The 15,076-nt window shown below is 34.3% G+C and overlaps 1 protein-coding gene across 1 annotated transcript; it reads right to left on the bottom strand.

The window, feature by feature from the left end:
- Positions 1–990: 990 nt before the first annotated feature.
- Positions 991–11,331, bottom strand: LOC107012174 (ycf20-like protein). Its single transcript, XM_015211941.2, has 3 exons — positions 11,084–11,331; positions 9,450–9,631; positions 991–1,636 (listed from the first exon to the last, which is right to left on the bottom strand). The coding sequence occupies exons 2-3, from the start codon at positions 9,626–9,628 to the stop codon at positions 1,192–1,194; spliced, it is 624 nt and encodes a 207-aa protein (XP_015067427.1). The 5' UTR covers positions 9,629–9,631; positions 11,084–11,331; the 3' UTR covers positions 991–1,191.
- Positions 11,332–15,076: the final 3,745 nt, after the last annotated feature.

Raw genomic sequence — 15,076 nt, 5'->3', positions numbered from 1 at the left:
ATGATAATGATGCAATTAATATTATCTGAATTAAAGTTACTCATTTCAAAGGCCAAAAAATAACTAATAGGAGAGGACATATCATATTTCAAAAAGCAACTTGGAGAGGCTAAGAATTGCTAATGAACTAAAATCTGGGAAAAAGACTTAAATCATAAACTAAATCACATTAGATATACATGGTTACAGATTCTGAAGAAACAAAAACAGAACATTTAACAAACCTAACATCAAAGAGGAATTGGGATTCAGGTACCAAATCTTGAAGCAAAACTAATGACTAAGAAATGAGTCGTTACATCAATATAATTTACAAATTGAAATTGTGCTCTTAATTTAAAATTTTGAGTAAACAGCCTCACAAAATTCAATGGTAAGTTGATAGAAAAGCACATGTGATCATTCCATGGATGCATCTTTTAAGATCATATAATTGCAAATGATCCACGTGATAGGTGAATAAATTCATATTCACTTTTCAATATATTCCAAAGTTCCAAGGGACACACCAAACAACCTTATCAAAATTGAAGTGTAAGTTGTATATTTCATTAGATGACATGCATTACATTTAATATTGACACACCAAACATAAAGATAAATGGTTTATAACATGCGGTCTTGATTGTCCCAAATTATTCAATTCAGGAATTGATTAAACATAAACAAAGGTGTTGATTAGAACAAAACTAAATAAATAAATATATAATCGAAAAATGTAAGTTCAACATGAGAAAGTTGTTTGTAATATGTAGGAGGATTATATTAAAGACTAGTACACTACAACCTATGTCCAATTTTATTTTTTACTGAAGTAAAATTTGATTAATAGATGTTGCATTTTTAAAGAATATTTTTGTGATGGTGTATTATATATACGATTTTATAAACTTTTATATAATTGTATAAAGAATTGGGACAATTTTAATAGTTTTACCACTTATGAGATTTTTATTTTTATGAGAAGACATATAACATAAAAAGTCCAAATTACATGTCCAAACAAAATTTCAGTTTCATCTCACGATTTCATATCATAATTTTAAAGACATCCTATATGATACCATCTGGGACAATAATTAACTAACTATACAATAGTGTACAAGTAGTTTTACTTTTATTAAGATCAATAAACCAGTCCCATGGAAGGGAGATTGCATCAGTATTGACCTCAGATATTATAGAAAGGTATCAACTGCCTAGTTTGAAAGCATCAACAAAGAGACCTAGAATAACACCTGCTTTCCAGTAGTTCACCATTGAAATCAGAGACTGCAATCTCCTGGATGGAAGAGAAGGAGGTTTTTTATACATCAGCATTCCAATTCCCTCAATTGCAGCAACAACGACTCCTGCTACTAATACATCCCAATCACCAGTCTGTCCTAGAATTGTAGCCAAGGCATTTGCCGTATAAAAACCTAAGAGAAGCAGAAATACTTTCATAGGAAAATTTTTCCGAGCTGAATTAAGCTTCCCCAAGAACTGCCTGCCTCCAGCACCTACTATCCTCCCCAAACGAGTTCCACCTAGATCACGACCATCACCATTGAGGCCATCTTGATCGTCACTACTGGGAATGCTTCCTGTATCCAGAGCAAATGATATTCTTGAACCACGTCTTCTTGTCCAGGACCTGTTTTTGCAAAACAAAGGTTTGTTTAATCATGTGAAAATGAGAAAGTTACAAAACCAAGACAAATGAATAAGTATTTTTACCACAAATGTATCTCGTTGATTTTCTCCATCTCGATCCCTATTGACTTAGTAAAGCACGTGAACCCTCACTCTCAATTTCTCGAACACACTTCCAGAATACTTTTTTTTTTTTTTGATGAAGTGTTTATAAATTACAAAGGTGTCAAGGATATGCATAGTTATAAAAGAAGATATAACAGCTCATACAAACCTATCATAAGTCTAAAGAGCTGACAAATTCAAAGGTCTATTGTAAGACTAAGGGGCTAATAAGATCCAAAAAGGAATCTGGGTTATTCAGTGGTAAGATTAACCTAGCTATAAAGATTAGTCAGGCATCTTGCCTTGAGATTGGAACTGGTAGTTGCAATACCATCAAAACATCTTTGGTTCCTTTCCAACCGAAAGCACCACAAAATACAAGCAGGAACCATAGACCATAGACCAGATTCTTCTGATGGTGTTCAAAACTTTCCAAGATCTCCAACAGCCTGACAGTGGGAGGCATAGGCCATTGTAGACCAAAAAAAAGAGAGGAACACACTTCACACATCTGTAGCAACTGGACAGTATAAGAACAGGTGGTTAATGGACTCAGAGGTGCAATGGTACAAGTAACATCTCTTTAGCTAAAAGAAAATTTCCCTTCCATGAGATTGTGTGGAGTTGACAAGCTCCTTTTAAGGTGATCCAGCAGAAACAGGAAACTTTTTGTGGTAATTTAGTTTTCCAGATGAGCTTCCAAGGCCATTGGTCAATCAGGTCCTTGTTTGAGCTCAGAAGCAAGTAACCTTCTCTGACATAGTCGAAGTAAGAACCATCCTTGTTACTACCCCACTTAAGTCTGTCACTTCTATGAGCGAGAACTGGACTGCTCTGCGATCTCCCGATCAATGCTATCATGTCCTCCATTCCTCAGTCATTTAGGTGTCTTCTTAGATGGAAATTCCATGAGTTGTCCACCAGTTCTGAGCAATCGTTGATCTGGATTAATAGTTATAGGGACCAACCTGGGGAAGGTATCCTTAAAGAGTAGTAGAGCCAAGCCATTTGTCTTTCCAGAATAGAAGATGAACTCATTTCCACTTGGAAGGAACAGTTGAGAAAGAACTCATCTCACAATCTCCTGATATCTTTCCACAACCCAGACCCATAAGGAGTTGAGACTTGGTTGGAGCACCCATGGCTAGTGCTGCCAAATTTAGCTTGGATAATCTCCTTCCAAAGACCAGCATCATCATTATTAAACCTCCAATTCCATTTCATTGACATATATCTGTGGTGTATTGCTAAATCCTTTAAACCAAGACCACCTAGATGCTTTGGAAGAGTTTATTTGGCCTACTTAACTAGATAAAACTTGTGACTTTCACTATTACCACAAAAAGGACCTCCTTAACTTATCAAGTTGATATTGAACCTCTTTTGGTGTTGGTATTGGGAACAAAGACATGAAATAAGTTGGAATACTATCAAGAACATTATTGATCTACCACCAAGAGAAAGAAATTTAGTTGCCAGGAGGCCAATCTTTTCTCAAACTTTTCGATGACCACATTCCAAATCTCTACTGAAGTCCTTGACAGGTAGTGGGAAAGTGCCAATGCTACAACACATAATGTTGGCTAGAATCTCTAGTTCTGGGACCATATTGACAGGGTATATAGTGCAATTCGACATGTAAATGTGGAGCGCAGGTAAGGCTTCAAAGATAAAAAGGGTGAGGTTGAGTCGTTGAGATACATCACTTGAGACTCCTCAGCACCACAGAAAATAAGAGTGTCATCAGCAAAGAGAAGATGAGAAACAAGGAATGTAACACCACAGTTGTTACCCACTTCACAAAACCCAATCTATTGCAATTGTTTTGCCTTTTCCAGAATGCTACTGAGACCCTCCATGGCCAGAATGAAGAGAAGGGAGATAGGCTGTCACCTTGTCTTATCCCTCTCAAGGGGAAAAGAAACCTACTGGACCTCTGTTGACCACAACAGAATATATAACTGTTGAAAAGCTGTATATGATCCATTTCTCACCAAACCCCATTTGCCTTAGGATAGAAATGAGATATTGTCAGTTCAGCTTGTCAAAGCCTTCTCTATATCCAGCTTGAATAAGAGACCAGGGCCACCACTTTTTTGCCTCCATTCCAATACTTCATTTGCGACTGTACCTGTGATCCGTCAGCCTCTAATAAAAGCATTCTGATAGCCTAAGACTAATCTCCCAATCACTTTTTCAATCTTTCTGTTAGCTTTGCTACCAACTTGCTGACACTACCAATAAGACTGATAGGTCTAAAGTCTTTAAGTTCTATAGCACCTTTGTTTTTATGGATAAGGACAAACAAACAGCATTGGAAGACTTAATCATGGTGCAATTGTTGTGAAAATGATGAAAGATAACCATAATGTCATGTTTAATAGTGTCCATTTCTAATAGAAGGCCATCGGAGCTCTTGTCAACACCTCCTCTTCTTCAAAATGGTTGTTCAGGAGCTACCTTATCGTTTTGGTTCAAACAATTGTAGCCTTAAAAGGTTACTGTAGGCCTCCAAGCTTCATCCTCTTGATATAACTTCTAATAGAAGTCAAGAATAGCCTCTTTTACTTGCACTTGTCCTCAATAATGATCTCCCCCACCTTCAACCTAACAATACAGTTGTATCTCCTATGAAAGTTAGAAGCTTTTTAGAAGTATTTAGTATTTCTGTCCTCTTCTTTCAACCACAGGCATCTTAATTTCAACCTCCCAAATGTTTCCTCAGCCTTAGCTAACTGTTGGATTCCAGTTTTAATTGCAATAATTGTTCTTTTCAGCTGGAGTCTGTAGCCTTCCTTCAGTGTCCAGTTCAAGAATTAAAATCTCTTCCAAAGCCTTTTTGGTAGAAACTTTGCCAAAAAACTCCATATTCCATGTAATCGCTCTTCAAGGATTTTAACTTCTAAAAGAGGATGAAATCTGGAGAACCATTAACCACATAGGCTTGCCACCACTACTTTACTGAGTCAATAAATCCTGCATACTGGAGCCACATATTCTCAAATTTTGAAATAAGAAGGTTTATTTCCAGTCACCACTTTCAAAAAAAATGTGTTTATGATCCGAAATAACCTAGGGGAGAGCCAATTGTTTCATAGAACCAAAAGCATCATTCCATTCTGAAGATTTGAAGAATCTATCAGTCTAGAGGCTTGTAGTGTGTTTTCCCCCTGGTCCAGGTATAGAAGGCCCCTCGCAATAGTAAATCAACTAAGCCCATGTCTTGATAAATTCATAGAAGCATTTCGTGGCCCTAGATCTTCTTACACAATTGAATCTTTCACTTTCAAATCGACAAACATCAAAATCTCCTCCGATGACCCAACTTTCATTCTAAAGACCCCTTACATCAGCTAATTCATTCCAGAAGTCATCCCTTTCCCTATTAGTGTGTGGCCCATAGGCACCAGTAAAGCAGAATCTGAAATCAGTTTGAACACCTTCCATCATAACTGACAATGTGTTGTCCTTATTGAGCCTCAATACAACTCCATTGTCTTTTATTCGAAAAATATAATTATGCCACCCTCTATTGGCGTTGTCTTCCAATTCCACCCATTCAACCCATTTCGAACCCCATAACTGTCCAGTTATCTCCACAGAATATCCTTTGATGTTAGTTTTCTGCATTCACAGGATGTCAGGCTTCCACGTCTGGATAGGAGAATTGATAGTGCTCCTCTTACTCATATCATCAAGCCCCTCACATTTTAGCTAATGATCTTGGCTTTCATTTAGGGAAGAGTTTGAGATGCCTGCCCCTGCTGGGGCAATACCCCAATTTCTTTTTCTCTGTTTCTCCCTTTTCTTTTGGTTTCTTAGCCACGCTACTCCTCCCATTTTGCTGCTGCAATGTAGAGTGTCTTTTTTTGCTCCATACACATAATCATATCGAGGATTTCATGCTTGAAATCGGAAGAGTTCACCCCAAAGCCATACATGCCTTAGACATGGCAATTTTAGTTCAGCTTGATGTCTCAACTCTCAATATGGTAATTTTAGTCCAGCTCGATGTCTCAATATGGTTGGAGTATGAATAGCCTGGTGTATATCATGATTATAACCATCCCATGTTGATTGCGAAGTATCATTGCCAAATGAAGGGGGAACATCAGAACCCTGTAATTGGGCAAGTAAGATTCTGGGTACAAGAGGGAGAGGGAGAAGTGAGAGGGAATGCATATACTATGCTTCATCATCTGCATTGTCGTTATCTTCCATGGTACCATCGTGATCAGCTTTGATAAAAAGTCGACTAGTTGTCGTTGCTGGATTTATACAGGATTTTTCAGCTAGCCCCATCCCTTTTGTGGACAAAGTAGGGTTTACTGATAGAGAGATTGGGCTGACCCTTTTGATTTTAACTCATGTAATTGTCGCCTTGAGCTTGCTCCTGCTGTTGGGCTAAAATAAAGGCTGACCCAACCATAGGATATTCAAAATTTAAAAACTCTGACTTTGCAGGCGTGAGACACACTGAATCAATGGTCTTGTTACTGCTGTCCCTCTGGCCCTTTCCAGGATACTGGAATTATTGCAACAGCATCGACAACTATAGAGATCTCAAAAATCCAATCCTCCATTTTCAGGTCAATCTTTCTTGGAATCTCCTGGTTAGAGTCAGTGATGCAAGTACAAACACAATAGAGCTGATTCCTTTTCTCTGTGTCCTCATCAGTGTCCACACAACCACCCAAGAATTCCCGATGAATTCCATGTTTTTTTGGGACCAATCATTCAAAGGAATTGTGGCTCATCTATCGCTAAGCAGGCTTTGTTATTGCAAGTTGAGTTCGACCACCGGAAATCACCGTTCAAGAGTGGGACTTCTTCCGTTCCAAAATGAGGTACCTATCTTTACCCTCACGCCTAGATGGAAGTTCAAATAGAAATTGGTTGTGAGAGGTAGGAGTGACCTCAGCCAATCACCCATTTTTACCCTCTCCGCCTCCTGCCACAACAGAAGTTCAAATAGGAATTGGTTGTGAGATATAGGAGCAACCTCAACCCTGTCGTTATCTTCCATCTGCTTAGGAACTATTTTTGGAAACTTCAATTATGTGCACAAGTTGAAAGGGTCGTTGGTGGTTCCCACAAGAATACAAGAAAGAAACAAATTTGTGGATTCCGGTTTGTCTTGATGTGCCAGTTCCAGCCAACTCTGTTTGCATGCAGCCTCATAAGAAGACTTACCCTGGGTTCTGAACCTTTGAAGAGCTGGGTTCGTCGGTTTGCCCAACAGTATTTGAAGCAATTTCACACCAACCAATAATAATAGCACTTTTCCTGTCTCCCCTCCAAGTCTCAATTCGTAGAAAGTGCCTATAAATATTCTAATTTTGATATGCCCTATGTAGACCATTACGCTGCCTTCTTCTCCTCTTCTGTAGAAGTTTCTAGAGCCCCGAGAAGCCTGTTATAACGCATTGCAAACCCATCTCAGGTTGCTTTCATCGATTTTTGTTTTGCTGGGGAATAGACTGTTTTGTTCACTGAATAAGAACCACCTAAACTGGCCTTCGCTAATATTCTTAAATTCAAAAGATTTATCACCTGAAAAGATGAAACAACTCCCACCCATAATAAAGAAGAAAGAAAATAAAAAAGGGGGATTTTTGGGCTATCGGAGTGACCACCGGAGAGAGAAACTAAGGTCCAGAAGGGAGTCCTTGAAAGATGTGTCTGGCAGCAAATTCTTTGACCAAATTTTATATTTTGTTCTCTTATTAGTTAACTTTGCATGGATTTCAAAGAATGCAGGTATTATGCAACAACCACCCTCCAGCATATTATTGACATTGTTTCAGAGAGAACAATTTATTGTTTATTGGAGAAAAGCAACACCAGAGTTTCTTATAAAAGTAAGCCTTCATATTGACAGTCTCATTCGACCTTCATATTGACAGAAGTCACATTCGACCTCATACAAGCTAAACTTTAAACAGACTTTCAAAGCATAAAAGAATTAGTTATTCAAAGTACACAGACACAAACACTAGCACAATTGGACGCCGAGACAGATAGGTTGATGATAACTCTTCGATCTTTTTTTAAAGGTAATGATTGTAAACACAACACACCACAAGGGGAGTACTGTACATTATGTACATGTGTGGGGAAAACAGTATGACCCTCTGCTAAACTTAGAATCTTACGAACTCTAATAAAGTTTCTATCTCGTTAGTAGCATATTCCAGTTTGCACTAAGAATTAAACAACAAAAGATAATCTAGCTATACAAGTTGTTTAATGTTTTCAAAGTTGCTTCTCAGGTTCGGGGTAATATGCTTTGGAAAGAGTACAGCAAAGGGGAATCCTCAGTCAAATCTTGTTACAGAATTATGTCGAAGGAAGACCAACTCCAACATATTAAGCAATGTCCCTGGAAGCATACCTTGGAGAGTTCTTTGAAAAAATGGGGAATATGACAGTAGTAAGACACAATTATAAATTTATAATATTAATCTTTTATATACTGTTACACTTTATGGATAATATAGATTCTAACCACAATACATTCAAGTAATTCAATATCTCTATATGATTTAAATAATCAACCATGCCTAAATACTAAAAGAGCAAAAATACAAAACAATAGATATCTAAATCTATGAGCAAATTCTCCTCTTCTTTCTGATTTGGGGCCTGAACCCGTAAAAGAAATAGATATTCCATTTTTACATTTGGGTGTGTCACAAAAAGCCTCACATATCACTTGAAACGTCTTGTTTTCTACACCTCGGAAAAGAATCTGAACAAAATAGTAAAAGGGGAAGCAACATTCAATTGGTTTCCTGTTGAGCGACATGAGTTTTGTATCTCAAGAAGCTAACACAATTACACAAGTGTCCAAATTTTAAAACGTTACGCAAATAATCAGAACACAACTTTGTGTTGGCAACAGAAACCTATCTAAGGGTAATCAAATATTTTGGATTCATACTCCAGCATACTGCATAAGTCAAATTCATTATCAAGAAAATTGTTAATGTGATTCCATGCGGAGATTGATGTAAAGATGCACACAAATGATTTGGTATGGGATTGCGGTGTAGTTGATTGAAATCAAAGAAAGACTAACTAATGCACATACATGTCTACACACAAAAGTTTGAAGAGCAAAGTTACAAGCTTGCAACTTTTATGAGATATAAATGTGTTGTTAATCATACTACAAAAATCATGTGGTCCAGGAGATAAAATAAAGTTTTAGGAACTAGTAAAAAGAATATAGTGCCTTGAGAAACTCACCATGCAATTTTTTCGGTAAGTATAAAATCCTAATACTTCTAAACCTAGAGCAAGGATCTTCCCTGGCTCACTTAGTTAATCCTATGCCTACATCACTAGAGACAGTTTAAACATTGTCCTACCTGCAGCAAAAGCAAGGAGGAAAAAGAAGGGGACTCCACCCTTCACCAACTTTTGGCCAAAGAGTGGATGGATTGAAAATGCTCAAATACCTTCAAACTTCTACAATTAGGAAAATTGATTGCGAATTTACTTCCAGTTCTTCTCTCAATGTCAAATAACAAGTGCCAATGTCTGAAAAACTAGTTTACTTCCATAAAGGGTCCTATTGCACATTCGGAAATGCAACTGAAATTATTTTGAGGAGCAAAAATTTACACCATGAAACAAATTATTTTTCAGAAACTAATGTCATGTAAATATTTACATGATTCAAAACCAAAATTTTTGAATGTTACCTAATATTAGGAGATGTCATACAGTTTACACCAAACTTTGAAATTTGTTCAGTTACTTCTAGTCTGTTGGAGAAATCCAGGATAGATGAACTTCTTGAAATTACAAACAATTGTCCAAAGCTTTCATTCTCGGCTGCTGGCAAAGACTGCAACATGATTGCCTTCATTCTATAAGCCATGAACTGTAAGGTATACAAAAGAAACAATCAGAAACTACTTGATGCCACAACAATGTGAAACGAAAGAAGGGGCATGAAAGAATCAGTGTGATCTCTGTATGCATATAACATTCAAAGTTTTCAAAGTAAAGACCTACTGCAGACATCCCAGGGTACACTATCAATTTGACAAACTATATGCTGGATCTCAAACCAGATAAAATACTCTTGAACGTATTCCAGCAAAATACAAGCACTCTTCATGTCATCATTCAGAAAAACAAGTAGCTAGGTCAGGAGTTCACATTATGAACGTGCCATTTTCAATTTGCCGACCAAACTTAAGCATTCACATGTCTGTACCACCTTGATTAGCAACTTGGTCTCTATATTTGATAGACAACTCTTTGTGACCGAAACTATTTTTCAGAAGGAAATCATCGCTGCGACCATTCTATGTAAGAGTCCTACATCGAAGGGAAAGCTTTAAATTTCCCCAATAAGTGGCTCAGTCACAAGTGTCTTAAATTGTTCTATTCCCAAACTTCACCTTCAAAAAGCGTAGATTTTTTTTCTCAAATCAAAGTACAGGTTTTAATAATGAAATAAATTACTTATCCAGAGAATCTGAAGTGGTTCAATCATGACCAATTAAATCAATTGGTTTTTCATGATAAATCATAGGTTTAGTGTCTACACCCCAATGGTGTTATTTTACCAAAGCACAACGTGACAGCACACATCAAGCCCATAATTCTGAAGCATAATCACAATGTCATAATGGATGGTTTACATCCTCCCCACACATTTTACACAAGCAACACCAGCTGACCACAAATAATATAGTGTCTTGAGAAAATCAGAATGGCTCTACATGCAGAACACCACATCAAGAATGACACCTTCTCCGGAATCCTATATCTCCATAAAACTTTTCACATAGGTCTATTATTTCCTCTGGTGCATAGATGACTATAATAGGACTTCCCCAAGAACTTTTCAAGGATGACCCTCTGGTTATAAATGAAAAGGCTCGCTAAGAACTGCTCCACTTCTAGACCCATCTCATAAGATATGCATTCAATTTAAGAACTATCTTCATCTAAATTTAAAAGTTGCAAGCTCCCAATTTGACAATTGTTTACTAGATCACTTATATTAGAAAAACTTAAAATAAGCGTTTTTTATTCTCTAACAAACGGAAGTAATGCAGATATGAGTAAACTAGTTAGCGTTGTTTCCTTTGCTGAATTCAAACTTTGGCCTTCCATAGTTTTCATTACACTTGATGACCCCATTTGCAGTAGACAATTAAACCAGAAAAGTTCACTATTTTTCCTCCCATTATCCAGATAAAATTATCAAAATTGAACTTCACAATACGGGCAAATAAGCTGCAAAATGTTTACTGCATTCGAAATTCGAACAAAATCATACATAATTGTAATTGCGTGTGTGAAGTGGGAGGAAGGTTACCTTAAGAAATCCACAACAAATAACTGTTGCCTTTTACCAATGCATTTAGAGAGAGATAAACTCTATTTGCTTCAGCCCTTTTCTAGGAAAAGCTTGTGGTTTATGAATATGGCGGAGAATGATTGCAGAGCCACACAGAAAGAGGGTGTGGCCTGAGACGGCGACTCAGATTGGCGATAGTTGGACTCTTAACAAATACGCCCGAGTAACTGAATCTCAATTCCACTCATTTTTCTTTCACAAAATATAACCAAATTATTAGTTTGATTCGCAACTCTTTTAATTTCATTAATAAAATTTAGATCTATACTTAACAAGTGAGAGTTTTGGGATAAAATCATCTCTTAATTACATTTAGATCTATTATATAAGTGAGCAAAAAATATATTTTTACTATCTAAAAAATAACAAGAATCATCCTTCAGCCTATTTAAATATGTTTTCTTAATTTGGCCACGAAGAAAAAATTAAACTTACCTTAAAAGAATAAAGATATGGATAGAAAATGAATCTTGAATTTAAATTTTGTATGTTGTTAGTTTATAGAGTAAGACTTTTTTGCATCATCAGGTAAATTGACTTGCACCAATACATAAGTTTTGAAATATTCAATACCCGAAGGTTAGAAAGTTTATGTAAAAAGATCATTTCAAATATTACATCCAATTATTTAGAGATTTTCTTTAGTAAATATTGAGGGGTATATACTATACATACAATGTTCACATTTTATACTACGTACAAAAATACCGAAAATTTAGTGAAATTATGTAGGTGTTAAGGTGATTAAAATTAAAAAATAATTACTTTATTTAAAATTTTTGAAGTTGGAGTAGTATTTGATTTTTTCAAAGAATATTTAGAATTTTAATCTATTGGGTCTGAATATAATTTAAACCCTGAATTTTGAAAAATTAAAAAAAATCATCTAACTTGATTAGTTTAAGTTTAACCATGTATATATATATATTCATTCGGCTTGACACATTTTTGTTGAATGTTGGGGCGTGAGTTTCTTTAAAAAAAATAGACAAAAGGATGAATCTTGCAACTTTTTGGATAGTTCAAAGATTTTTTTGTTCACTTATATAACACAAGGATGTACTTTAGGTTCTGATCATACTCCAAGGATGATTTTAGCCAAAAATTCTAATAAGTGATCTCAAACTTTTAATCAGACAAATGTTGAAAATACATATAAATTTTGTAAGTATTTAAGGGTTCATTTTACTCATATTATAAGATTGGTGGTTATTTAAGCAACTTTCATATAGCAAACACAAAAATCATATTTGTATGTTATAGTTATACTTTGCATAATTGCACTCCACAACAAAATTTGCAATGTTATTTTCGTTATACTTATATACAAAAGGCAATGGCTATTTCGCTATACATATATACAAAAGAAACAATTGTATAATTCGTTGTCGCCTCTTTAAATTTGTATAATTTCGCTGGCAAGCCATTTGTTTAAATTGATTCAGTCTCTCGTTTCTATAAATCATTGTCATCCTCTTAATTCAATTTTATGTGTTTGTATATTTGAATAAAATTTGAATTTATACACAACTGCATTGAAATAAAACGTTTTGTATATCAAACATCTATCTCTCTCTCGCTTTATACAAATATAAACTATACATTGTATTTTGTATAATTTGTGATTGTATAAAGCGACAAAGAGAGAAAGACAAAAGAAAGCTGGACAAGAAAATATTTGTATTGTATAATTATAGGTGTATAGGACGAAGATATATGTATTTGCACGTGTATATATAATTTTTTTCTCGCTTTATCCAAACAAAATGCAATTTATACATTTATGTTCGTATAAAGCGAGAGAGGCGAGCGAGAGAGGGAGAGTGGCGGTCGAGAGTCTAAGGGAGAGAGGCGACTGATAACATGTTTGCTATGGGCCACAATTAAATCAATCTGTGGTTATAGTAATTTATTTGAATTTATAGTTTGTCATTATATATAATTTTCCCTTATTTAAATTCAGTTAGTCAACTTAAAAAAATATTTTTTAAAACTAATAATAATTTGAAAATGAAATTAATAATTCGCACCCAAATTTAACTTTCAATACTTCTCTTATTTTATTTTATTTTTAATTATCAGAAACTTGTTTTTTTTATAAATCACTACACTTTCAAAGCTATTAATATTTTCATAGTTATATTTAGTCTTTTATTATTCCTAGTAAAGAATAAAAGATAAAAAGATTATTTTGACTAATTATTTTGTTACTTTGGGTAGGTTATTTAATTAATTAATTGTTTGACTAGCAATTACAAACACCATATATGAATTTTGAATTGTACTTGAAATAAAAAAAAATAACTCTCAATTGTAATTTAATTGAATAGAGCGTGCTCTTAAACTTAAAACATTAGAGAATTAATTATGTTTAGAACAAGATGAATAGTCAAGTATAAATTAAATTTGTATGATTATTATCACTTTTATAGGTTAGTAATCCAGATAAAATTGATTAGTTTATGTAATTTCAGAATTCAATAGGATTGTTAAACAATAACGTAAACTTAAAAATCATTAAAAAATCTTAGCTTTCGTATTGTTTGGTAGAATGTCTTAGAAAATAATGCATGAATGTGTGTATTAGTAGTATCTTGTTTGGTACACTTTTTCACGCCATGTATAACTAATGTAAGCATTAGTTATACACTGTAGTGTGTATTAAGTTATGTATTGCTAATACCAAGAAATTCTTGGTATTAGTAATACATAACATTTTAACACTTGCATTAGATTAAATAATTATAAGGGTAATGCTAAATGGCCAAAAAAATTTGGCCAGAATTTGACCAGAATGGTAAAAAGACTATAATATCCTTATTTCAATTTTTGCATTTATTCCATCATACGTTTCCTTCCAAAACAAAAGTAGTTTTTTTCTAATCTCAAACTCCTTGAACTACTAAAATACAAATGTTTTGGCGACCAAGGAAAATAAAAGTGTTTTTGTGTATATTTAGTTCATTTGATTTATTTTTAAAAAATAAATACTGTTCAATTAATTAAAAAATTGTACGTTTTAGTTTGTAGTTTTGTTTTTATACATTAATATTGTTTTCATTATTATACCATACAAATTATGTTCTACATACATGCACATATATAACCCACACTCCTCCTCTACCCCTTTTCCGAACTCAATTATGTACACAGTGTACCAATGCATACCTTGAAAAAATATTTTTCGCTTAAAATAAATCTTTTTATTGAAGAAGACAATTAAATTTCTCATTACTAATAATTACAAATGACTATCTTATCTATTTAAGATTATACTTAATTATTTTCTAATATAAATTTAGTAAAACATAGTAATTAAGCGTAGATTTAAAAAATTATAATTAAATTTTTCTTTAAATATAATCAACTAAATAGGATTCTTCTATATAATGGATTTTTTTCAAGAGAAAAAATAATATAACTTTGGAAATTAGATATTTACAAAAAAACTTAAATGACAAAAGACTTTTGTAACTTTTAATAACACGTTAATTTTTTATATTATAATCATTTCAAACAAGAATTATCATATATAGAAATTGATAGAATTATTTCGCTAATTTTAACCATGAATAAAAAATTCAAGTACTCATATAATACTAATTAAGAGGATGTTTCAAAATGAATAAATAAAAGATCATTCAATACCTAATGATCAATTATACTACTTTAAAAATAAATGTATTTTATGTAGGATATTTAAATTACAATATGTCTAATGTATGTAAATAAAGTACAGCATAATTCGTTGTAACGACCTGTTTAGTCGTTCGGAGCAACAGAGTTAATTTCTGGAAATCACTGTCTGGGTCGACGGATCCCACGACGGACCGTCATGGGCACGACGGACCGTCGAGGGGGTCTCGTTCCAAAACACTTAGAATTTAGAAATTTGGGTACTGAGATCGACTCTCTGAACTTCGCGACGAAATGGCAGGACGGACCGTCGCA

This window comes from Solanum pennellii, chromosome 3, assembly GCF_001406875.1.
Source record: "Solanum pennellii chromosome 3, SPENNV200".
In the NCBI taxonomy this organism is placed as follows: domain Eukaryota; kingdom Viridiplantae; phylum Streptophyta; class Magnoliopsida; order Solanales; family Solanaceae; genus Solanum; species Solanum pennellii.
The sequence above is the reverse complement of the archived record's forward strand: the minus strand, read 5'-3'. Positions and strand labels throughout refer to the sequence as shown.

What these genes read in the sequence shown, in the direction of transcription:
- LOC107012174 (XM_015211941.2), bottom strand. Translation starts at nt 9,628, where the DNA reads ATGGCTTATAGAATGAAGGCAATCATGTTGCAGTCTTTGCCAGCAGCC. An exon ending in ATGACATCTCCTAATATTAG is followed by an intron (nt 1,637 to 9,449) that starts GTAACATTCAAA and finishes TTGCAAAAACAG; the next exon opens with GTCCTGGACAAGAAGACGTG.